This window comes from Ruditapes philippinarum, unplaced genomic scaffold (assembly GCF_026571515.1).
Source record: "Ruditapes philippinarum isolate M1 unplaced genomic scaffold, ASM2657151v2 ctg226_1_1_1_1, whole genome shotgun sequence".
NCBI lineage: Eukaryota > Metazoa > Mollusca > Bivalvia > Venerida > Veneridae > Ruditapes > Ruditapes philippinarum.
Genome location: NW_026856455.1, coordinates 269,587 through 297,361, shown reverse-complemented (window position 1 = coordinate 297,361; position 27,775 = coordinate 269,587). Strand labels below are relative to the sequence as shown.

At 32.3% G+C, this 27,775-nt stretch overlaps 1 protein-coding gene across 1 annotated transcript; it reads left to right on the top strand.

Moving 5' to 3' along the window:
• Positions 1–26,787, top strand: LOC132746589 (scavenger receptor cysteine-rich type 1 protein M130-like). Its single transcript, XM_060735789.1, has 13 exons — positions 1–126; positions 8,935–8,997; positions 9,537–9,696; positions 10,190–10,350; positions 10,689–10,850; positions 12,028–12,184; positions 12,453–12,610; positions 14,154–14,310; positions 14,852–15,021; positions 16,057–16,215; positions 17,138–17,143; positions 17,605–17,769; positions 26,630–26,787. The coding sequence occupies exons 2-13, from the start codon at positions 8,940–8,942 to the stop codon at positions 26,785–26,787; spliced, it is 1,671 nt and encodes a 556-aa protein (XP_060591772.1). The 5' UTR covers positions 1–126; positions 8,935–8,939.
• Positions 26,788–27,775: the final 988 nt, after the last annotated feature.

The window sequence follows — 27,775 nt, the reverse complement described above, 5'->3', positions numbered from 1 at the left end:
AAAAGAGGTTGACCTGGAGGGAAAAAAACATTTGCATTCGCTTGATGCTTCTTATATATTTGTATGATAAACAAACTGTTGATAATTCGTGCACTAGATAAGATAGAGCTCATGTCAGCTCGCAAGGTATGTTTAATTTTATTTCTCTAATTCATTTAAAATTTCGAAAATATTAGTGGTACATGTATTACGTTTTCAGAATTTTTAACCGATAAATCAATTTTATTCATACGCGTTGAAGAAAAATCCCCTTCGCTTTTACTACTAGTATGAATGCATAAAGTACGTTTTTAGATATAATTGAATTCTTATTTTACATTTAATGTATTCATTTAAAAAGGCAAATTTATCTTTGAAGGAGATCTTTCTTTATTTTTTGCTAAAATATTGTGTACTGATTTATCCGTGAACATTATATTTGATAATTGTTAACAGTGAAAATTATCCAAATATAATTTCACACTGACTACTTTTTAAAGATTTTCCCCATGTGGGAAATCTCTTTTATTTGCGCTTACAAATCCTACAAAATCAAGTCTGTTATTTTCATATTTACAAGTACTTCTTAACAAATTAAACAAATATTGTAATTGGCACTTACTGTTAAAGTTGATAAGACTGTTACAATGGTTTTCAATTCTGGGCTGTTGGGTTCTTATATAATAATGAAAAAATTAATGTTGTGCAAAAATTTACTTATTTCGGTTACGGTTTTCGGCTGAAGGGCCCAAGTTTGAGTCTTACCATGGCAAACATTATAAACAACTCAAAATTTGCTAAGGATCACCTTTTTGACATTGCATATTCCAGTCCTATTATCATCATCTTAAAGTCAATTTTCCGCTAACGATACACCTGTACGAGGACTTCATAATTGTGTACTTAAGTAATCGATTTGTCATGTACACCTTGCACGATAAGCATACTCATGTAGTTTTGGTGTTTTGGGCCATGTGCTTTCACTTAAACGTGTACAAGCAGCAAGACTTCTCTCTCTTGTTTTATTGTAAAACTGTCTTCGAAAATAATAAACTATGGCAAAGCGACAGGTTAGACGTCGTCTTAGTGAAGATGAAATTAACAGGGGTATTGGAATGTTGGAGGCTGACCGTTAACAAAGACACGTTTCCCGTGCTTTGTCCTTTGGGTATCCCAGAGCGTTGTCTCCAGGATGTGGAACCGATTCCAAATGGCTAGAAATGTCTTGCAGGGCCACGCCGGAGGTCGGGAACTTTCAACGACTCAAGCCCAGAGCCGTTTATTGTCTATCAGGCCAGGCGCCAACGGTTCTCCAACGCTTCTATATTACGTAACGACTTCCAGAATGCAACTGGTGTGCGTGTAAGCACACAAACTGTTAGAGACAGGTTGCGTGATGCTGGTTTTAGGTTACGGAGGCCAGCAATTCGCATTTCTTTGACACAACGCCATATTCAAGAGCGTTTACAATGGGCGCAGACTCATGTCACATGGTCAGTTAATTATTGGACCCCGGTCCTCTTCACTGATGAGCCAAGGTTTTGTGTGAACTGCACGACAGACGGGGTAGTGTTTGGGGAAGTTCAAATGAACGGTTAGCTCCAGCATGCGTTGCAGAACACGATTGTTTTGGCGGGTGTTCAGTCATGGTGTGCGCGGGTATAAGCGCTCAGGGGAAAACAAACCTACACATCATTGAAAAACAGTACACTGACGGCAGTAATGTACGTCAGTGAAAACTTAGACGTCCATGTACGCACGTGCTCTGGTGCAGTCGGCCCTGATTTCATTTTTATTGATGACAACACCCACGTCACAAAGCAATATCTTGAGGAGGCAACTATAGTCCGCATGTATTGGTCAGCGAGGTCCACAGATTAAAATCCAATTTAGCATGCTTGGGATATGCTGCAGAAAGGCATTTATTACCCCACGTACAACCAACAACAGTTCAGGAGCTAAGACATGCGATCATAGAGGAATGGGGCCAGATTCCTCATTACAAGGTCCGCAGATGCCAGGCCGTAATTTATGCCCGCGGACACCACACTCGGTATTAAACAACCTACGCTAACCATTTCCTGATTTGCGAGATTTTTTAAGTGCACTATAATTATGATCTCCATAATTTTGATTTTCTTTCAGCACACTCTTTCCGCAAAAGGTACTCGTCAAGGAACACTTTCGTTGGCATTATTTTATTAAATGTCAATTCCTTACTAATTATATTTAATTCTTTTTCATCAATTATCACATTTATTAAAAATACACAGAAGTAGAAAAAGTGACCATTAGCAAATTTTGAGTAGTATTTCTAAATAGACAGTATTTGTTTTTCCCAGTCAGAAAGTTCCCGTACATGGAACATATTGTATAACAAGTTTTTTGTTGTTTTAGTTAGTTTCGTTGTTGTCGATTTCGAAAAAATAAGAGACAGGGTCTAATGTCCTGTTTGCCTTCTTCCCTCATATTATAACATGAGGACTGAGTACTCGAGTAAAACCTTTGACGTAAGAAACCATTCTATTTATCTTTTAGTATATGTATACGAGTATACAGGTCATCGTATCAGTAAAAAAGGTTGTTAGAATATTACATCGGCTGAAAACTGGCTCGATGATAGCTGCTATCATTTTGTACTAAATACAAGTGAAAATTCATTATTCAACTTAAGCGACGGAACTGTGGTATCACTATCATGTATTGAACGTAACCGTGTACGTAAAAAATCGCGCAACAGCTTTAGCTTTCAAAAAGGACATTATCATATGATATACATGTCTAGCTATTGACATGAATATGGAGTCCTCAGTTACACTTTTTTACGCTCCATCAGCAGGCGTTTAATTCAATGTACAATGTATCACTAAATGTTGTCTAATCTAAGACCGAATTTGAGCTGATTTTTATAAAGGTTGGAGACTTTTTTGATGTTACTAAGGGACTTTTAAAAATTATTTTTAACACGTATAAATACCTTTATAACTTAAAATCGTACTTATAGTCCATATAAATAAACGGTCAATTCATACGGTGACGCTTTGTGACGGTGATAATGTTTATCTATAACTCATGATCGTAGTTTTTAAGCATACAAAGCCTTGCACCAACAAAGGCCCAGTAAGGACTTAAATAAGTTGAAATTAATTACAAATGAAGATTAAAAAGTCACAATTAAGCTTACCTTCCAACTAAAATTCCATATCTTGAAAGCAGTCGGCGTGACATAGAACGACACCCAAGATTTAGTCCACTTCCTTGTTGTTCAAATTGGAGATTAAAGATAAAGAGCAACAATGACATAAATGTGATCTATTAATGATATCTGCCATGTGTTGCGGTTCAGATTGAAATATATGTCCCGAAGGTGACATCGCTCATTGGGGCAGTAACGAGGCTTGTCGAGTTACCGCCCATGGGCAGGTTCCCGAGGGACAGATATTCCGATCCGAACCATATGTCAGATATTTTTTCTTGCATATTCTGTCATATTATTTCACATTTAAATTGGCTTACCTCAATAAGATATTTGTTCGTGGAAATTAATTTCATCATCTATAACTATTTTCTTACAACTTTAATAACAGCGGCGAAATCATGTCATCTTAAGCATTTATTTACCTTCTAAAATGCACCGAAATGACGTCAATTTAGCGCGGTTCCTTCATAATATGCGCTTAAATGACATTGTTGTATGGAAGCCGATTTATCTGGCATCCTGCATCCTTCATGCCAGATGAAATTTCTAGCATGGGTACAACTAACGGAAACGCCAGTCTGCAATGCAAGGAAAATATATATAACGAAAACAAAAACCAAAAATAAAAACACCGTTACATTTCTCCTTCAAGCTACTCAAACAAAAGAAGACACACATACACATAAATATGAAAACAGGTATAAGAACCGACATTTGATAATTATATAAGCTTAACGAGACCGCTAATGGATTACAGTAAGGATTTTTGCCGTTGCTTTTAATTTTCATGTCCATTTTGTGCATTCAAAATAGCATTTTACACCACTTTAACTAAAAAAGGACTCAAAGACATTTTGATGTTTAATTTTATTCAATGTTTTCCAGGATACAGTCTTCTTGTGAAATATTCACGTTATTTTGTATTAGCTAATTAACTTATTCCCAAGAAACAGTATAGTTTAAAATAACTTGTGTATCCGACAAGACTCTTAACAGTTGCTTTTACTGCCATCTTAAGCTTTTAAATAGATAAAGAAAGAATGTATACTGTACCTGTATCGCAGCTTCAATTTGGCCGAAGTCCAACGGTTGTCTTCTTTTCAAACTTTATATTTTCAAGTGTCCTTTTAGTTGACAAAAACTGAAACAAAATATCGCAATATCTGTACTGAATATACATTTTATTTTTGAATTACGAAATAATTTCAAATTTGCAACAAAACATGATCGTTGAACGTACGCAAATGTACGCAGAAGACAAACAAGTGGTGTACACATACCAAATCCTATGTGTGTCCTTTTGGATGAATCTACCTGGGATAGACCTGTGGTAATCGTTTATCGCTATTTTGTTGTCGATTGCATAATTACACGGTTAACATCATGTAATTGATTACCTTGTCCAGTCCAGAATTGATTATATTCGTTGTAATTGATCAATTACAACTTAAATTCATTCAGTAATTATGATAACAATTTAACTGACATTGATTACTATCAGATTTAACACAGAACTACCTAAAGGCCGATTGTGCGCTGTAGGACTGTATATGTCACGGAACGTATATATCATTATTAAGGGATATATTCGACGCTGTCTTTACGTGCCATATACGTTTCCGCAATTTTGTAGTAAATGCCTGACCATATATGTTACACACTTTACACAGTAAACTAACATTATCATCGTCTTTACCTTCATCAACGTTAATAAAACATCATCATCAAAAACAACAACAATATTATAACCAATGACACATAATAATCGTCATCGTAAATCAGCTTATCATTTTACCAGTAATATGGCTACTGTGACCGGCTTAGTCGAAACTATTTGCAAATATTTTTGACATTGATATTTATTGACTTGATAATAAAATATCGACAAATTTTAACCCCCATGAGGGGAAGGAGGAATTAAACCTTTTACTTTTTCTGAACGCGTGTGCCAGCCTCGTTCTGGAATTTTTAGTTTTAATCCATAAATAATTTTGTTAGGTTATCAACCAATTACTCTCTCAAAGTAATTGCATTATTTCAAATCAACAAAAACTTATACCGTTTTATGTAAACATGTAAATTAAATGACGTTTAAAAGTTTATCCTCAACACTTTGATATCAAATTTTGTTTTCATTAATTGAAAATAAGTATTGTAAATGTATTGTTTATACATTTTGATCAATGGTTCATGATATTGTACTGCATTTATGTACAAATCAAAGGAAAATAACGTTCTCTTCTGTTTTGTTTTGAATTTAATTGATTACAGAGGCAAAATGAAATAAATTACTGATCAACCCCCGATTATGATGCCGAATTTACAATTTTTGCAGTAATAATCTCCAACAGTAATATAATATTCTTTGCGCTCTAAATTCACAATCGGTCTAGGTTAAGGGCAAACATTTTTCACTTTAAGGCATACACTTTCTAATAGTCTCGGGTAGTAGAATTATCTTATTTAGTAGATATAAATGAGTTATTGATGCATCATTTTCTTGCTCGGCATTTTCTTCTTTTTTTCTTTTCTTTTTTTTTCATTTTGTTTTATAATTTACTTTCTAATACCTGAACGTATTGTGATTTTTCATTCTTCCATTTCCAAGCAAGAATAATTCGTGTTTGAACAATAAAAGCACAACACATGACATAGACATGATGCATTGAGAACAGTGCATAAAGGTTTTATCACATTTATATATATACTAAGTACATCTCAACGCTGAACCGTAGTCAGATATTCTAAACTGCAAAAAACACTGTTATCTATTACCATATTTGTCACGAGATGATTGTAATTTAAGATTTTTTTTATCGTATCTTATATTTTTTGCATCTTCTCGTTCCAAATGTGCTATAACTAAAATAAGTCAAAGCAACATAACAATAACAAATATTTGCATTTGGTTGTTTTTCTTTATAGTTAAACATTGTGATAAGGACATATTGTTTCATTTCAAAGCAAAGCAGTTTTTATAAATAAAAGTGCGTTTTGTAAAATAAAAACTGTATTTTGTCAGTTCACCAATATAAAATTTTATCTAGTATACTGCACAAAATAAACATATCCTATGAATTATTATAGACTTCTAAATGTAAAAAAAATGTGGAGCATATACGAGAAAAATTTCTTAGCCCGATGTACTTCCGGTAGTCAGAGAATCTAACTAATGCTTTTACTTTTCAATATAATCGCCCTCTACATCAATACACTTTGCCCACCTGTACTCAAATTTGTTTAACCTTTCACAATAGAACTCTCTATTTTGGTCCTCAAGAACTCATTGACCGCCTCCACGACACCATCATTGCTTCTAAAACATCTACCACGATGCTTGGTGTTTAATATCAGAAACAGGTAGAAGAGGAGTCCAAGTCCAGAGAAAATGGGGGTTGGGAAGGATTTTAAAGCTGAAATCAGTTGCAGCAGCTATCGCAACTTGGGGTGTGTGAACTGGCGCATTGTTGTGCAGGAGCAGAACGCATTGAGTCGGTTTGCCCCTACTTTTACACGCGATTTCTTGACGCAGACGTCTCAATTTGTCTGCATAGTACGTACTGTTTGTGGTACGACCTTGCCCAAGTCAATCATGATTATCCCTTGACTATTCCAAACAATTAAATCCATCATTTTTCCTGCTGATGGCACCCTCTTGAATTTCTTCGGAGGGGCTGAGCCAGGGTGCTTCCACTTCATTCATTTGGATTCTGGATCGAAATGATGGACCCATTTTTCATCCTAAGTTACGATCCGGTAGATAAAATCAGGTTCATCCTCGTAGCGAGATAAAAGATAACTTGAAATGTCAAGCATGGTCCGTTTCTGGTCGGCAGTCAACTGTCTGGGGACCCCTCTAGTGGAAACCTTTGACATGCCATATACATCAGTCAGAATTGCCTGAACTGAATTAAAGCTTATACCCACTTCCCTAGTAGATCTCGCCTTCTGTCGCACATGACCAGATCGTCCACAATTCCGGCAGTTTCATCGTTGGTGGCCTCCTTTTGCCGCCCAAGTCGCTTATCATCTCCTATGCTCTCCTTGCCCCTCTTAAATTTAGCAGCCCATTTGTTTCACAGAGCTATAGGAGGGGGACTCCGTCCCAAGTGTATCCATGAAGTCTTCATGGATTCCTTGGAGTACTTACCTTTGTAACAGAGGTACTTAATGACGGTTCTGATTTCAACTTTCGTCATAAGGTCTAAAGGACACACCCCTCTACCGGTCAAAGTATGTTTTATGTGACTTTTTCTGTGTAAAACTGCGTGTGAATCGGTCAGTAATCTTCAATAAGATATCGGTATCAACGTATTGTATGTCAATGTCAGTGTAGTGGCTAGAAGTATATCGGGCCGAGAGCTTTTTGATCATACCTCGTTAATATCTATCTCCAATTGGAGATTATGTGAATTTCTTTTGGGCCGTGGTCCAATGCCATTGTGTACCATGCATCCTTGTTTAAGAGAAGACCAAAGAAAAATATGTTCGCTTGAGCATGTTCTTGCCTGTTTTTGTTATATATTGAAGCATTATTATGGTTTTAGTTGCTGCAGATTCCATGAGTCTCAAAATTTATCAATTATTTGCATTCTGTTTGATAATCCGTAATTCAAAAAAAGATATAAATGTTGTATTGTTATTCGGTACTGTTTAACTTTTTGTTATCATGTTTCTTGTATGTTGTTATTCCTTCTGAAAAACCTTATAAATCTAACAGGGATTAAAATCACGATAACGTGTGCTTCTTTCCATATAAATAACGTTCATATGTCATGTGTATAAGTAGTAAATATGAATACCAAGAACATGCAGTGTACAAGACTTCTTCAATATCATAATATGTATAATGGTTCATTGTCTAGTTGGTGCAAGACTTAATTTTGCGGGTGTTAGTCAAAGACTTCAACTACCCACGCATCAGAAATGTGAAATGGGTTTGACAAACAAAACTTGTATGGATTTTTACGTGCCAATGAAACTTATAATTGCAAATATTAATATAAAGAACTGCCGCTTTGAATATAACATTTTTATTCAATAATATTTTGTTTTTATCATTTGGCAACAACCAATAAAATGGTTGATATTTTTCTATCACTTGGCAACAAATTGCACATTACTTGAGTATATAAGTATATGATTTACAAATGCAAATAAATTAGGCGATCAACTTTGATGGAGATATAGAATATGGAGTAGATACTTAAAGGTATTTCGTTTCATCAGAATGTAAAATATATAAAATATTTTTTTATAAGATATTACTATGTTTCAAAACAAAATATCTTAAATATTTTTTTACATAAGAGATGACAATGTTTCAAAACAAAATAATTATATTTTATTTGCTGACTCAATATTTTTTTATAATACACACGTTTAACTGTTGAATATATTTATCATAGCGTGAACATTGTCGTTTTCTTTTGTATTATACAAGCATATTATACAAATATGGACTTTTTAGCTGGTGAATATGATAGCCAAGGTCAATATTAATTTTGCAGTACATGTCACATTATATTCACAAGCTAAAAAAGTACATATCTGTTTTATTATTCAATTTATAAATAGTACATGTAAATGTTTGAAATGAAATAGGCTGTATTCGCTGTAAATTTTGGCCGGTGAATATTGTAGATGAGACCCATTTTCTTTGAATGCAAATACGCTGTATTCTCATGTTACTATGCATGTTTGTGAAGTTAAAGTATAACTAGTCAGAAGAAAAATCTATTTGTATCTTTTTACAGCTAAAATGTGGAAGATAACGTTTATGCTGTTGTTTCTGCTGACGTCAATCCACACAACAACAGGTATCTGATAATTAATTACTTTCAAATAAGTAATAAATTATGTCTGTATTAATTATCATTTTGTTTATGTTTTATTGTTGTCGTTTGTTTATGCTCTTGCTTGATGGGTTTTCTGCCCGTGTCAGGTTTGACATGGAGTTAGAAATGTTTGGAAATTACAATTTCTCAACAAAACATTGAAAAGCTATTTTGAACATAATTCAAAGATCTCTTTATTTTTCATTCCAATATTTGTTTGGACAATGAGTGAACATTTTATACTATAAAAACTATCAAAGGCGCGCGCATTCGAAAGCTACAAGTATCAATCACCTACGATATACTCTAACATTATCCAAAATATTTTGACTTAGTCGTCAAAGAAAATGTTTAAAGAAAATAATGCGTACTACTATTTCAAATGCTAGCTATTGCGAATCGTATACTTATAGCTGCTAAATTCGTAGACCTGTAGATTATTGCAAATACTCAATGGTGATTCTGTTACAATTTACTTAAAGACATCTTAAAGTAAAATTATCACTTGTATCAATAATCAGGTGCCGATTATTTGGACATTACTGAAGTAAGACTTGTAGATGGCAATAGTACATTTAGCGGACGTGTTGAGATCAAGGTTGACGGTGTTTGGGGAACAATCTGTGATGACAATTTCGACATGGATGATGCCAAGGTTATATGTAGAACACTGAATCTGACGTATGTTCATTATATTAAATTTTGTAATTATCTCATCAATATGCTTCCTCGCTTTGTTAAACAAACACACTGTATATTTTTCTTTCAATTGTAATAAAAATAAACCAATTCCTCCTTGGATGGGAACTGACAGCTAAAAACTCTCCAGACCACTGCAGAGACCTGTGTAAGCTCCATATGTAACTCATCACCTATTTTCTTTTCTATTTACGTCGTACGTTTTAGTTATTCAGTAAAGTATTCTTTATCTTTTCTTGATTAAATTTTGATAATTGCATGAACACAATTGCAATATCTTCTTGTATCATATCATATTTTGTAACCTACTTTTTTTTCCTGTCAAATGTCTCAATCTTATATTGCATTTGTATTCTAAACAGACCTGAACATTTCCGTTTATGTTACAATAGGTTTGTTTTGGAAACCATTTTAAATGTTAGATAAAACTTTTTTAAAGGCTTTTTATATGCTAAAATATTAATTTCCATTTTAGAGCAACATCATTCTTTACAGGAGCACATTATGGGCAAGGTAAAGGGCCAGTATTTGCTCAAAGGTTTCGTTGCTATGGACATGAAAGTCACCTTAGAGATTGTCGCTTCGACCCCAATACTTTTTGTTCTCATTCACGGGACATTGGGGTAATCTGCACAGGTACAGATTCGTTCTCAGAAAATGTTAGTTATCTTTAATAAAAATCGGGAGTCACCAAAACTTTAGAAAAATCATATCAAATATTATCTGTTTCGACCAACAAGTGCATAAATTTACAAAGCAATTAAACTTCTTCCCTTTTCCCGTTACAAAAAATTCCTATTAACGTATACTGATCATTTCCATATTATAATGATTAGTAACAATATGAAAAGTAAAAGGTATATTATTACATAACCATAAGAAAGTAACACTATCAAGAGAGGCTAGTTCATAAAACACATACACGTATATAAAATTGTTAGTGACAATGAATGGTCTTTTCATTTTATTGACAGAATGTGGGGAAATCGACATTAAAAATGGAATCATTTACTTAATATCATCAAATGGTTCGGTTCTCACAGCGTCTTGTGTTACTGGCTACCAGACAAACACACACACAAGTGTATGCCAAACTAATGGAACATGGTCAAACGACATTACGTGTGCAACATCTGGTAAGTACCAATTGTTTTCTGGATTTATTATGTTAACGGAAATGCACTTGATTGTGCTGTGCATTAAGAGGAAGGACATACATTTATTCATTTTGATTTTCTTTTATTGTGTGAGTATGTCAGATGTTAGCTTCTCTTCAATCGATTTAATAGCCTCGCCAACGCCATTTCTTTAGTCTTTCCCCTGCAATATAACTAGAAAATTAGATTTATGTTTAAAGGTGCATACTAGGGTTACATAAAGACATTAACCAGATTGAAAACTACTTAAAAAAATGTATTTAAACCTTTAATTATCTTAGAATATGATAATAGAAATATTTTTAGGAAAAAACGATGGGAAAGAGAGTGGGGTTGTCATCTATCTCGTTTTTAAGTGTTTTGTCCTTGAATTTATGTGGTTTCTTTCGCCTAAACCATTTTTGCTATCACAAGCACATATAAATACACACTACCGTTGTTTGATATTTCGTACATTTAATATGGTAAGACCAACATTAAGCTTGATTTGTATCATAGTTTAGAGATCTTTCTGTTGAAAATGCGTCAGAGTTAAATCGTATACATGTTTGACTCTGATTCAAAAGAGGAAGAACACCAAAACACTCGGCAATCTGATAAACACCCGTGGGCTACACCCCCTCGTACAAATCAGATAGCTTCGTGTTTCGGTGCTCTTTTTATTACATATAGTCATATATACCAGCTAAATACAGAACGCCGCTTACAGTAACAAATATGTAAAATAATGCAATTCACTTGTCATAAATATTTAAAATTCTAAGTCTTCTGCTTCCACTTAGAAAATTACCTAAGAAAATTACCTGAATAGTTTTTCTGATACATAATGATTGATAGAAAAAAAACCTTGTGTTTTGATATCAAACCACGTTAATTGTAAGACATTACTCTTAAAGATAATTCTGATGTAATCCATAAGGTTAGCTGACATTTAAACGCTTAAATAAAAGGTTGCATTTACATCCATTTATATGTTTAACATCAGATGAATTGAATACAAAATAAACTGTATGGATTAGGTCAGAATGTTAAATAAATTTTTATGATACTGACAGACAGCCCTAATTGTTTTGCACATGCGCGAAATAGAATCGCCGTATTTTTTGTTAATATTGAAATGTAAAAATCCACCCATAGATAACATGATTCTTTACAGGGTATCCCTTGAACATTACTGGCCTACGGCTTGTCAGTGGTATAGGTCTAACTGATGGTATTGTCGAGCTGAAGGTCAATGGCACTTGGGGACAGATTTGTCGTAACAGCTTTGAAAGCAGCAATGCAAAAGTGATATGCAGGATGCTCGGATTTAAGTAATATATACTAAAAATATACTATATTGTATAGGATCAAATTGAATTTGTAATTAGCGAACGTAAATTATTAACTATGATTCAAACCAGTGTTAAATATCTTTAAACTTTAAAGACCCCCTTCCAAAAAAAAAATAAATACATGAAATACGCAACATTTAGAGTTTCATAAAGGTATGATAATTATACAAATGTAATTATGAACATCAGAAGATGTCATTCATGGGACATATATGATATGCAAGTGCCTTTATTATTTCGATTTCAGCTACTTCAGATACGATTCTTGGAATCAGTTAACAAGCACTTCAAACCTTTATCATTTAGACAATCTTGATTGTATAGGAACGGAGGATCACATAAACGAATGTTTATACGATGTTCGTCAAACGTGTTCGAGTATATATCCAATCGACGTTGAGTGTAGTAAGTTCTGTAAATGGTTTTGTTTGTATGACTACATAGTTTTCTGTATAGGAGCTATAACATACAATTGCAATGAAATTAGCTGAAGAGAGAAATTAATTTGACAGAGTTGCAAAATAATGAGACTTTCTTTCTATAATTTCAATTGTAAACGTATGTTTTGGAGTATATTTGAAAATATTTTTTTAAGTTGTAGATTATTCATCTAAGTCTCTTTTTTCTTATCTTTAATACAATAATCAGGGTTTATTAATCTAATGCTTTTTATCATTTTTGTCCACTGCATTAGACATTGAATGATGTATTTTTAATAACTTAGCTGATATCTATGTCCTATTCATCAAAACCAGACATGTTTTTTACGATTTTCCGTTTGAACAATGATTGTGATTTTTTATTTCGTCCATACACGCGTTTTACAATGGTTCCATGATGAAAACCGCGGTTAAGGACGAAAAAAATCACGATTGTCCAAACGAAACAACGTACTTTTCAGCGTTTACACAATATGATCTTCCTATTTGAAAATCACTACCAGTATTTGATCAAATCTTAAACATTTAGCTTCGTGTTTTTCTTTTAATAGTCCAGAAAATCATATTTAACCCACTCCGTATCATTTGGACACCTGGTCCATTATACAGCGAAATGCTATAGCGTATTGATACGTATACACTTTTTCTTTTCTCAGAACCAGGGCTATTTTTACCGAAAACACCTACAACGATTTTTCTCAATTTTCAATACTGTAATGATTTTTCGCGTTCAGACTTAAAATACGTTTTTACCCGTTACAGTTGCTTATCGTCAAAAGATTATCCGCTTAAATGGCTTTATTCAAAACGTATGAAAACATAGTATACACAATTTGTTAACGCAACAGGTGTTAAAGTGTGCAACTATTCCAGAACATTACTATATATGGTTTATCTAAAAGCAATAAGTAGATGCAAAATAAACGAACTGTAACGTATTCGTACAAACTTTGTCAATATATAAAAAACAAATTGGTGCGTAAATGTATTTTTGAAAAAATCAATACAGATCAATAAACTATATAAAACATGACCCTTTGAGAGTTTCTATCTTTTGTGCCAAAATGTTATCATGATTCAAAATGCAGAATTTTCTTAAGTTTACACACCAAACCTCACAGGACATCATAGTATTAAAAAAACACTAATTTGATATTTTTAGACGATTTTTAGCATTTAAATTCTAGTTGGTTAAAACTCTCATTTATTGACAATAATTCATTTGGCAAGTTTTCTCTTTTGAAGAACTTGTGGTGTTAAAAAGAGGTCATTTTACATTGCTGAGTACAAAACTGATTTCATTGCACCCATTTCGTAAATTTGTAAATCTACATAAATTTATTATATGCTTATTGTTTTATGGCTTATAACTCGGCTCAAATTCAGTATTTTCACTAAAATAATCAAATAATAAACAAGTTAACTTGAATGACACTGATGTTATTGCGTTCGAGCTCAACTAAACATCATTCCTGCAATTTCTGTACGGACGTTTTGTTTTGTTTTAGAATATCCTTATAATATAACAGAAGTTAGGCTTGTCGGAGGAACAGGTCCATATGACGGTCGAGTTGAAGTTAAAATTGCTGATGGCTGGGGAACTGTTTGCAGTAGAAAGATCGGACAATATGATGCCGATACTTTATGTAAATCAATGGATTTAACGTAAGTACATCTGCATCATAGTAAATATGAATGTTCTATACTACAATACAACATGTTGTAAGTAGTATAAAGCATTTAAATATGGTAGTTCTTTGTAACAAAAGTCTTTGTAATCCAAAGATAGGGAGAAATGCCTTATAGAAGGAAGTTAGAATTATTTTTAAGGATTTCTTCGCTCAATCGAAAATTAAGGCAGCCGTGATAAAACATCGACAAAGTTACAATTACAGAAATAAAATAAAATGTGATTACAGCGTCTTTTGACGTGTAAGAAATATGTTTTTTTGTTAAACGTGTTTCAAAAATAGTATTTCCTACTTTAAAATCTTTCTTCCGAGTATTAACATCAATTATGGAGCAATTGTTCAGGTAACATATATGGGAACCATCCTTAAAGCTAACCAACGAATAGTTGGGATTGAATTTAATTTTACGGCTGTTCGCCGACGGATATAGTTATTCCAACTACACTGAATTATATGTACTTGTTTTAAGTACTTCAGTTACTATGATTATAAAAATAAGATGTATTGAATTGTAGATTGACACACTACTTTCCAAATCCTTATGTTTACGGACAAGGAACAGGTGATATATACATCGGTGTTATAAGGTGTTCTTCTGCAAATACTCATATAAATCAATGTAGTTTTCTACCCCCAAGACGAGACTATTGCTCTCACAATTATGATGTTTCATTAGTGTGTACACGTAAGCATTATATGCATCTTCTTTTTCTTTTTGTTCTACGTCATTGATAAATAGTATTACATGTATTTTCAAACATAAACAATTTACATTTATTTTCAACCAAAACACATATAACGTGGCTTGCTGAGGTCCATTATAATTATGGTGATGAATTAACTTACTTGTATATATTGTATTCAGCAGAATGCCTTTCAAAAATAACAAAATTTCACATATATTTAAAATAGATAATGTTTTTGAAAATGGCGATAAATGTTAAAATTTAAGAGCCTCTTAGATTGAATCTGAACATAGAAAATACCGGTAAAGGCAAACACCGTCGATGGATCATTCTCTAACATCATGCCATTTGCACGGATTGCTACCTTCCCTAATGCGTGAGTTGGCTAGTTTAAAAACAAAGTTCAGGCAGAAATTTAATCAATAATCTATCGTGAGTATGGAGAGTGGGTAATGGGCTTAAGGGATATGAAAAATAAAATATGAGAAATTGACACACAATGATTATGGGTAATTAGAGACTGGATCACTGCTGCAATATGTAATACTCAGGGTCAAAATGTGCACCTGAAAATGCATCGAGAACCACCATTCATAATGAAGATTTATTCACCACCCTCTTTTTATTTAAATCTTAAGCATTCAAAACAAAAGATTCTGGAATAGTTTTGGAATTGCTCATGACATGATTTGTTTTTATTGACTTGATTACATTTTTTATCTTGAACCTTAGGAATTTCAGTCTGTGTTACATTTATCTGATCCTTCAGGATTATTTATTCCATAACTTTAAGTGTTGAGGCATGAATACCATTTTGAGGATTGAATACCGTTTTAAGCCTTTGCTAGGGATCATGAGAGATATTTCACTTTTCATTGTTTTTCTTACGAACAATCCCAAACAAACAAAGTCTGCAATTTTTTAGCCTTTAACTGTAGCCATTGATCCCGATGAAGGAATACAATTTTTCTGATTTTCATAATCAAAACTTAACATCCATAGAAAACTTAATATTATTTTGTTTATAATTACAGCTTGTGGTAAACCGACAATACAATATGGATCTTTTGATTCTTTTAATGGTACTGTACTGACTGCAAAGTGCGGCGTTGGCTATCAACCAGAAAAAATAACATTTGATTGTCTTGCGAATGGGACTTGGTTGCAAAATGACAAATGTTCATCAAAATATTGTACGTTACTTATACTGCTTATCTTATTTAAAATTTATGTCAATATACGATACATATTTATAATAATAAGAATGCTTTTCAAAAATAACAAAATTTTACATATATTTAAAATAGATAATTTTTTTGAAAATGGCGATAAATGTTAAAATTTAAGAGCCTCTTAGATTGAATCTGAACATAGAAAATACCGGTAAAGGCAAACACCGTCGATGGGTCATTCTCTAACATCATGCCATTTGCACGGATTGCTACCTTCCCTAATGTGTGAGTTGGCTAGTTTAAAAACAAAGTTCAGGCAGAAATTTAATCAATAATCTATCGTGAGTATGGAGAGTGGGTAATGGGCTTAAGGGATATGAAAAATAAAATATGAGAAATTGACACACAATGATTATGGGTAATTAGAGACTGGATCACTGCTGCAATATGTAATACTCAGGGTCAAAGTGTGCACCTAAAAATGCATCGAGAACCACCATTCATAATGAAGATTTATTCACCACCCTCTTTTTTTTAAATCTTAAGCATTCAAAACAAAAGATTCTGGAATAGTTTTGGAATTGCTCATGACATGATTTGTTTTTATTGACTTGATTACATTTTTTATCTTGAACCTTAGGAATTTCAGTCTGTGTTACATTTATCTGATCCTTCAGGATTATTTATTCTATAACTTTAAGTGTTGAGGAATGAATACCATTTTGAGGATTGAATACCGTTTTAAGCCTTTGCTAGGGATCATGAGAGATATTTCACTTTTCATTGTTTTTTCTTACGAACAATCCCAAACAAACAAAGTCTGCAATTTTTTAGCCTTTAACTGTAGCCATTGATCCCGATGAAGGAATACAATTTTTCTGATTTTCATAATCAAAACTTAACATCCATAGAAAACTTAATATTATTTTGTTTATAATTACAGCTTGTGGTAAACCGACAATACAATATGGATCTTTTGATTCTTTTAATGGTACTGTACTGACTGCAAAGTGCGGCGTTGGCTATCAACCAGAACAAATAACATTTGATTGTCTTGCGAATGGGACTTGGTTGCAAAATGACAAATGTTCATCAAAATATTGTACGTTACTTATACTGCTTATCTTATTTAAAATTTATGTCAATATACGATACATATTTATAATAATAAGAATCATAAAGCAATTGGATTTTTTAAGTTCAATTACAAAATGATGACTGACCAAAAATTTAAAATAAAGGCTATTATCACCATCTACACATAAAGTTATTTCATTTCTGTGTTGATTTTAGTTCACAATATGGCATGTCATAGAAATATATTTTACTTTGGTACAAAAAAAAATACAAAATCATTTAAAAGACTATCTGCCAGAGCTGTTATATTTATATAAAATATTTTAATTATAGCTAATCCGTTAGAAATACGGGATATGATGCTTATCGGATATGGTCCTCATGGTCTTCACGAATATAGTCCATACTACGAGGGTCGTGTTGAAATTAAAGTTGATGATATTCGGTTAACTATTTGTAGCCACAACTTTACTATTGCAGAGGCGAACGTCATTTGTCGTATGTTCGGATTAATGTTCCGTATCGAATCATTATATTATAATTATGGAATACAGTACGGATTACAGTACGTTTCTTATCATATTGTATCTTTTAAGTCATTTAATTTACAAAATGTAGTTTTTTTTATTTCAATATGACTTTGAGTGCATTGCTGAAATATAAATAGAAATACATTTTATAATTATACTGTGAAATCATAAAAATATAATTATAAATTAGCCTTAAAAGAGGCTACTTTTTCGAAACGCACCCCCCTGTGGAATACTGTTGCATAGAGGTGACATTTTCAGTTTTATTTCTTCTCGTGGCCACGACTTATAAACGTTCCCCATATTCACCACCACAGCGTTTGACTCGGCGCTCCTGTGGAAGCTATGGCCAGTGTGGTATTAAGATGTTTCATTTGTGGGGCGGGAAAATGATAAAATAGTGTAAATGGTGATACAAGCATGAAACATTCAGGAAATCATCTTTGACCATGTAGATTTCAAAAGTGAAGTCGGCCAAAAATATCTCTGCTCATTCAAGATGGCCGCCATTTTCAAAATGGCCGCCATATCCATTTGACGTTAATAATAGCTCATTCATTCCAATTGTTTGTACAGACCTGAAACTTACACCAAAGCATGCATATAGTTTCTCCCTTTTTAACAATTTAAATTTTACACAATTTTGCGCCAATTTTGTGCAAAAGTGTTATATCATTTTAATGGTAAAATTTGTTGCACAAATATTGTTTATTATGATAAGAAAATGTTTAAACATATCAGAGATAATCAAATTATATGTTGATCTTAATAAGAATAACCATTTTAAAAGTTTTTGTCTAAAAAATATCTTTAAAAATATCATTAAAAAATATTCCAACTTTTGCATATTTCTCAAATTTGATTTTCTAAATTAATGTACACACTTTAAAAGGTTACTTTGTTTCTTATACTGTATTTGGCATTCCATTAATGCCATGTGTCTATTGTAAAATGTAAGAAAACAATAAAATCTGTAGGTTATATATTTTGTGAAAGTGGGTGGGATAATTTTATTTGATAATTGAAATAGAAAAACAACAAAAATTATACACAGGAAAGTCCATTCTATTTCTTTGCCTTTCTTTACTTTTCTATGAATTAGTAAAGCAATGTTCCAACTTAAAAATTACTTTTTATCGGATGAAGGTATTTTGGTCTTCCTTCGGGTCAAATGGGTGGACAAGAAATGCACATACAAACATGTGTATACCATTCAGTTATTAAATTTGGTTGCATAATAATTCTTGTTTCAATATATTTTATATTATATATCAATTGTTAATTGTAAAGATATATAAGAAGACAATAAATCATAATAAATCAACTAAACATGCTTTAAATTGCAAACATTTACATGAATCAAAGGTATAAAGGTAGTTCATGAACGCATATTTTTACTCCTTCCCAATGTCATATTTATTATATAAACATGGTTTAAAGGCCAAGAAAATGAGATAATGTTTTTTTTATTTGATTCTGAACATACATAGTAAAAATAAGGCTATTGCCACATCACATCATCAATGTGATGAGAAAGGTATGGCTTGGCTTGCATGCAGGTTTTTTTGTTAAGTGAGGATATAAACTAAGTGTTCCATAACTAAGTAATCATATCTCATTTTGTTTCTTTTAGAAGGTAATGATGTTCTTGGACCACTCAACTAAAAATGATTGTTAGAAAAATGTCACAATTCTTTAATAAAGTTAGGTAGGTAACAAGATCATTTCGGGCGTGTCAATTACGTCAAAACACACATGATTTGTGTAATATTTATATCAGGTTGCTTTTAAAAAAACATGCCCAATATTTAGTTTCTAAAACAAATTCACAAAAGAGGACTTAAATAACCATTTTCATATATTATTAGTTATAAAGATCGTTGACAGGTTATATGACCCTATATAAACGACTATTTGTAAACAGCTCTTTGCAAACAGCCTTTAATATATGGTCATATACCCTTTCAACACTCTTTATAACGAATTTATAATACAGCAAGCATTATTTTTAAAGAAAAAGTAAGATTTCTTCATGAATCGACAGCAGCCGTGTATATAAAACTATATAGACGTCACAATTATCCAATGAAAAATGACGTTACAAATGTGCAGTATTATAAGAATGCATATAAACTTAGTGACCTCTGGTGCTTGGCAAATTTTAACGATCTTGTCCATAATTTATCAAATATTTGTAGAGTATTACAACTTACCTTTGCAAATTTCGAAAGCATTTTATGTAACTTTAAAAGAGGTCTTCTCTACATGGCAATGTTATATCTTGACTTTCTAAGCTCTAGGCATTGTAGTAAAAAAAGACTTTAATGTGACTCCCTTTACAAGTCTTTAAAAACTTTAAATCATGCTCCTGCAGTCCAAAATGGCTTCCCCTAGGATGTCACTTAGTTTACATTGTCTTATATATTAAAAATCTTTTCCAAAACAACAGTGCACTCTTTTTGGAAAATAGTTATATATTAGTCTTCTTGTGTGAAAAGTTGTGAGAGCCTAGTTCTTGGGCATGTTTCTTTTCAAATACTTTATAAATCATGGCTATATTTGGTGAAAACGATACTCCATATATGATCTTAGACTAGACTTTAGTGGCGTAGCTTCACTGTAGGCACGTTCCTACACTTTTTCCTCAAAAATGAAAAATTAAATTATTACAAAAATTCGATAAAAATTTAAGGGTAAGGGCAGTAGATGTGCAGGTCCTAATATTAGAAAATGACCTGTCACTTTGCTTATTTGAATCGAATTTTATACTCTTTATATCGAGTTTTATTTCATAACGAAAGTGTTGCCGTGTTATTAAGTTGCTCTCTGGTAAAACCTTTCAGAGACGGATGAAGTTTTTGACAATATAGAAGTTTTTGGTCGCTTCGATTCAAAATATAATTAAAATATTATAAGTATGCACGGCAATGATCGGCCATATTCAGATATCGGTAGTGCTAGTTTTATACAACTGATGAGTTCGAATGAAGCCTAGACATCTTGTCTTTTATATTCTCTTCCTTTCTTAAGGTATTCATGATTTAATTATTTGTACATTATTCTGTTCAAATTGCATCTCCGTCAAATCTTGCGCATAAGTCGATTTGATGTAACGTGGAACATAATTTGTGTTATTACATTTTAAAAATGTATTTTAATTTTATATAATATATACAAGTAATGTGTTCGAATTCTCATCAAAATCTGCATTAATTAGCGTAGTTGTGGAGAGTTTGCTTATAAAGCTAGCAATGCAATTTCTTTCTTTTTTTTAATTTATACTTTAATGAAACTTTATTATTCATTAAATTGCACATAAAGTAACATTTATAAACATTTCACAACAATGTAATTCAGATTGGATTGGAAAACATCTAAAACAATACCTCTCTAGCAAAATAAAGATACAAAATGTTGGGGATAGATGTAAGCTCTTTTATTGTACAGCGAAAAAATAAGAGAATAATTGATTGTTGAATTATCACTATAGAGAGACTTAGGTAACTTATGGAGAAATATTAGAAGAAATGAAGAGTGAAAGGAAAAACATGATTGAAAATATCCGATTTTTAGTTCTTAAACATGTACATGTAAATGAATATGACCGATCTGACATGCCGAGTTCATTCACACTGATAGTAATTCTTACAATTGTGAAATAGATTTTTTAACAATCTGACACTACTTCGCGCGAAAAAGTTCATTGAAATTACAAAAATGTTTGATAATAAAAGTTTTTCGGAATTCTTTTTCTTACATTACTGTAGGTAACGTATTGGAGGTGTAAGTTTGCTTGTCTTTACTCTCTTCATATGTTTGCTTTCACGTAAACAGTCTATTCTATGTTCTATATTCACTACGGCTTTCATTCATGAATTATGGGAGCATAAACTCTTATTGAGAAAATGTATGTATGTATGTGTGACATTAGATATTTCATCCTCAATTGGTATTTAAATACCAACTGCCCGGTGTATAGAGGTGCATTAAGTTAATGACGTTCGATCTTGTTGATCTTTGTTTTCATTATTTCTTATCATATATTTAAACAACCTGATTTTGAATTTGAAATTTTGATGATTGCTTAAAATTTGCATAAATTTGTTCTCTTTAAATGTATAGTTTTTGATTCATATATTGTTACCCCAAAACTATATACGGAAAAAAGCTCTTTTTGCCAAAATGTCACAATAGCTTTGCGTTGAGTTAGTGATATAAATATGCTCATCTTTAAATTGATGGAGAAAATGTAACCAAAACTCAGCAAAATTAGTAATACTCTTCCTTCAGAACATGCCTTAACATACCCCAGAATGCAGCTATGGCAATGTAGAGAGCATGCCCCCGAACCCCGCTAAAACAAGTGCCTACACCTTGATTTCTTTCAAGCTACGCCCCTGTAAAAATAGATAGTGCACTTAAGTATTAAAGAATTATAGCCCTTTGCAATCTTATGAGTGGTTTAAGGTCATCAATTCTCTATTGTTTAATGGGGAAAATAAAGTATATGTACATTTACTTTATATTTCAAATCATAAGTTATGTGGGTCATGCGATATTGTTGAAACCTATTTCACCACACATAGATAATATGGTGTATCAGTCGCCTAAATTTTTGTATATTTTTAAAATATCATTTCTTCATAAGCTATTAGAAATGGATAGTACTAATTCGATTATACTTGGTTACAATGATGTGAAAGTAAATATAACTTTGAATCATTCTGTTACAAGCTTTTAGCAAGTCTAAATTGTTCAGGAAATAATTGTATTCATAAATATACATTATTTCACTCATGTGCAGGCATAATTTTATCTAACATATGTTTCGTTGATGTATATTCAGTCTTCTTTCTGTACAATTTATGTTAAGAAAATTGAAACAACTAATATCATGCAAACACATTTTATAACTGAATGTATACAAATAATTGTATCTGCAATTATTGATATTTTAGCACACCCCCTAGACCTGAAAGAAGGCAAAAATACCTAAATACAATAAAATACTTTTACAGTGAATATTTGCATAAGAAAAAAAAAAGCAAAAACACCGTGTGTCAAAATAGCCATTTTATTTATGAAAAGAAACACAAATGTCCGCCATTTTGTATTATTTTTTGTCTTGACGTGACGTCACAATTGTGGCGTTCCATCCGGTTCGCGCGTTGTGTATTTATATGAAATGAAATTGGAAATAAAAAAAAAAATAAAAAAAATTGATTTCGAATTTCGAGTTTCATTTATTTCATGCTTTCCAGTGTTTTATTGTAATATATCAGATGATTATATTCTGATAAACCACTAGTAGTGAAATTTATAAAATATAATTTTCACTGTAGCCGAACTATATTTGAATGCGGATGAAAAGAAAATCATAACCAAATGGAATAACAGGCAGACATAAATGTCGTCATGCGTAAATTTTGCTTCTTTAGGAAAAGAAAGTCGATGTTACCATGCATCATTTTAAAAATGTAGAGAAATTTAACAGAACTATATTTCAAAATTGATGGTGTGACGTCATGATGTGATGACGTCAAAAAGGAGAATGCGCGACGTTACGCGGAAAAATCACCAAAAAAATACTAAAATCACTAAAAAAAAGCATGAAATAAAAAGAAAATTTATTTGTTTAACATATAAGATTGAAATATATTTCATTCGTGAACACCAGCTATTATATTTTCACTCGTGGCTACGCAACTCGTGAAAATATTGCATCTGGTGTTCACTCAGTGAAATTATATTTCAATCTTACATGCAAAACAAACAAATATCCTCTATATATTGTCAGAAAGCTTATTTTCAGCAAGTCTCCTTGTTGGTGAGCAGGTCCAGCGAAGGAACCGAATAAAGCAGCAAGTCTAGAAAACGGTCGGTCGTCTTTCTAGTGAAGAATTGAGCCTAAGCAACGGTCCGCTTCCCGGTAAAGAAGCAAGTCTTAGAACGGTCCGCTTCCCAGAAAAGAAACAAGTCTAAGGAGCGCAGCAAGTCCAATAAGCGCAGCAAGTCTAAGGAGCGCAGCAAGTCTAAGGAGCGCAGCAAGTCCAATAAGCGCAGCAAGTCTAAGGAGCGCAGCAAGTCCAAGAAACGCAGCAAGTCCAATGAGCGCAGTAAGTCTAAGAAGCGCAGCAAGTCTAAGAAGCGCAGCAAGTCCAAGAAGCGCAGCAAGTCCAATAGTGCAACAAGTCTAATAGTGCGGCAAGTCCAAGAAGCGCAGCAAGTCTAATAGAGCGCAGCAAGTCAAAGAAGCACAGCAAGTCCAATAGTGCAGCAAGTCTAATAGTGCAGCAAGTCCAAGAAGCGCAGGGAGTCTAAGGAGCGCAGCAAGTCCAAGAAGGGCAGCAAGTATAATAGTGCAGCAAGTCTTAGGAGTGCAGCAAGTCTAAGAAGCGTTACTAGTCCAATATTGCAGCAAGTCCAATACTGCAGCAAGTCCAATACTGCAGCAAGTCCAATACTGCAGCAAGTCCAATACTGTAGTTAGTCTTAGCAGTGTAGCAAGACCAGGAGTATAGCGATTCTTAACTTATAATCACAAATACCGCTCAGAATATCGATAAAAATCTCATAAGTGAAACCAAAGCTTGACACGTGCATATCCAGTAACGCAGGATTGTGTAAAAGTAACGCCGAATCTGTGCAATATTTTTGCCATACGTTTTAAAACAGTCAGTAAACGAACCAAAATATTTTACTCTAAATAAAATTTAAAGAAAAAGTTTCGCGCATACGGCTCCGACAACATTATACTTTATCAAGCATTACAATTTTTTTTTTTTTTCAAAAATATGTTTACTTCTTTAGATCATTCGTGAAAAAGACAAACTGATTACCGTTTTGAAGGAAAGTTATGTCTTTCGTAAAATAAATATGAACACATTTAGCCATTATTTTTTAATATTCGGTATACCTATGACATTTGACAAATTACAAGTGTCCTATAACAATAGAGGGAAGCTGGTTAAATAAGAATTAGCTAGTTTTAATGAGATAAACACCGTTACTACAATGTTTCATACACGAATTCGGTGTTACCTCGTAAAAAAGGTCTCAATAACGTTTTATCTGCTATATTAAGTGTAATATGACACGAGTAGATTGAAAAATTTAAAGGGTACACCGAATATAAAAAATCATAATGAAATATGTACGTTATTGTAGTTAAAGATATCAACGAAACTAAAAATCGAAATCAGTGCGCTAGTCAGGTCGTCATTTTCACGAATGATAAACATTTCAATGGACATTTTTTTGATGAGGTTTAAAGAATTATGTGTCAGAAGCCGTATGCGCTAATTCATTTCTTCCATTTTAGTGAACAATAAAAAATACGGGTCCATTTACACATCGAGGTACTCCTTTAAGCCACTAAATTGCACAATTCTGCACTATTTTTGCACAATTCCTGCGTTATTTGCACAATCCTGCGTTACTGGATATACACGGTGAACGAAATGAATATTACTTGCCTTTGCAAATTTTGTATTACAATTGTCGGATAAATTTACCCCACCCACTTTGACCAAGTCTAAAACCATTCAAATTGTATGCTTTTGTTACATTTATACAATAAGACATAGTGATGATTGAATATTAAATACACTATATGAAACTAAGTTACTTTTTTGAGTTTTATACATAGACCTAGAAAACCATGTAAGAGAAAAATGCAAAAATGGCACTTTTCCTTTGATATTTTTAAAGATTATTTTTGGACAAAAAACTTAAAAACTTGACTAACAATGTGGTTTTGTGACATTTATAAGTCAGATGTGCACTGTTTTCTGTTTTTTTCTTAAAGAACATTTAATAATGTATTGTTATATCTGCGTTTATATATCAAACGAATGATTCAGGAATATAATGTACACTTTTTATAGAAATTAATATGTGTATATCCTTTTTTAACAGTGCAAATCAAGTTTACTTACAACCAAAGGACGACATCCGGTTTTTTATTTCAAATCTTCAATGCAATGGAAATGAACCACATATCAACAACTGTTCTTACAATGTAGATAATGATTGCTTGTCCCCATATAGTGCAGGAGTCTACTGTACAGGTAATTATTTTATTTTCATTTTTTCTCTTTACTCTGGTGTATGATGTTGTTATCATTAAATATATCATATTAAATATTTGACGAATAGTACTTTAGGAAAAAACTAAAATCTCATTGCACTTTACAATAATAGCCAGAATATACATGAATAATTCTAGCCAATTTCTCTATTCAGTCTTTGGATATGTAGCCTGCTTTTAAAACTGGTTTTTGACGTCTTATCAATTATATGCCGGTGACATAACCACAGATCTCCTTTAAAAATCTATTTTATTTAGTTGAGTCCATAGTTTTTACGTTAAGGGCTCACACATTCTTTTAATTGTGTACCATTTGAATGGAATTTTCATGGAATGGCACGAACATGTCATATAAAAAGTTCCATGATTACCGCCGTATGAAAAGACGATAGCCTGAACGTACTATAACCGTCCATGAACAAACTCCATTTTATGCTTTGAAAGTTCTTTAAAGTTTCCATTTTTTCTTTTACTTAAATATCAATTTAGATGTATGGTTAATGCCATTGCCATTCTTTGCACTGGAATAATACAGAATTAAATTTGTATATTTGAGATTCAATTCTAGAATTTTATAGGTTTGCTGAATGCTGCATTTAACAGAAATTGTATACATGATTTTTTCAGAAGTTATTGATCTTGATCAATAATATCTTGTTACATATAAATAACATTTAAATAAAAAGCAGTTGTTGTAAACGAAAAGTTATACTCTCAGATGTTTAAAATCATTTTACAGGGTATACCATGCCTATATCTGGATTGCGTCTTGCCGGTACAAATGGACCATATCATGGAAGAGTCGAAGTTAATAATGTTTTAGGCAAATGGGGAACAATCTGTATATTCAACACCAATTCAGCAAATGTTATATGCAATATGTTTGGATTACGGTAATTGTTTATGCTTATTTCAGACTATTCTAATCGGTCGGACTTCAAAGAGGAAAAAAAATGATTTAGCACTTTGAAACTGTAATATTGTTTCTTTATTACAAAGGAAATATTTAATATCGTTTTCTCTGTTAAGCAAGAAACTAAAATTTACTAATTGTTACCTTGCAGATATTACCGCTACTATCATAATCCCCATTATAAACCAGTAAAAACAAAAAAAAGGGGCCCCGTTTTGGGGGACACCCCTTTACTTTTACTCACTTTTAAAATTTAGCTGCACATTTTTTTTTCCCAAATTTTCCCCCCAATTATTTCCCCGTTTTCATTTTTTTTCTTTAAAAGGAAAAAAATTATCCAGTGATATGCTTTGGAATTTCCCGTTTTTCGAAAAAACGTTATTTTTTTAATTTTAATTTGGGTTTTACTTTTCAAAAAAAAAGGGTAAAAACGAAATATATTCGTCATGACTCTTTAAAAGCTTAAAATCATAAAAAAAGGGGTTTGTTTTATCCCAATTTTTAATTTTTTTAAAAAAAAAAGCCTTGCTATGGTTTTTTAACCTAAAAAGGGAAAAAACCTTTTTTTTTTAACGGGGAGGGGGAAAAAATATTTTTAAAAAGTTTTTATTTTAAACCTTTTTTAAAAAAAAGGAATTATTTTTATATTTTTTAAATAAAACCAATTTTTTTCCATTTTTTTAAATAAAAAAAAAGTATTTTTTTTCTTGGGTTTTCCTTTTTCTAAAATAAAAACAAATTTTTTCCCGTTTAAACCCAAAGGGGAACCCCGGGGAAAACCCCGGCCCGGGTAGGCGGGGAAAATAAAAAGGTTAAGGGACCAAGGGGGGGAAAACTTTTTTGCGTTTCCCAAATTTTTTTGGCTTTTCCCAAAAGTTTGCGGGGGGTTGTTTTGGGGGCATCTTGGTTTTAAAAAAAAAAGTTGTTTAAAAAACAATGTTTTTAAAAAAGGGTTTTCAAATTGGAAAAAAA

What these genes read in the sequence shown, in the direction of transcription:
- LOC132746589 (XM_060735789.1), top strand. Translation starts at nt 8,940, where the DNA reads ATGTGGAAGATAACGTTTATGCTGTTGTTTCTGCTGACGTCAATCCAC. An exon ending in CATTACGTGTGCAACATCTG is followed by an intron (nt 10,851 to 12,027) that starts GTAAGTACCAAT and finishes GATTCTTTACAG; the next exon opens with GGTATCCCTTGAACATTACT. An exon ending in AGAGGCGAACGTCATTTGTC is followed by an intron (nt 17,770 to 26,629) that starts GTATGTTCGGAT and finishes ATCATTTTACAG; the next exon opens with GGTATACCATGCCTATATCT.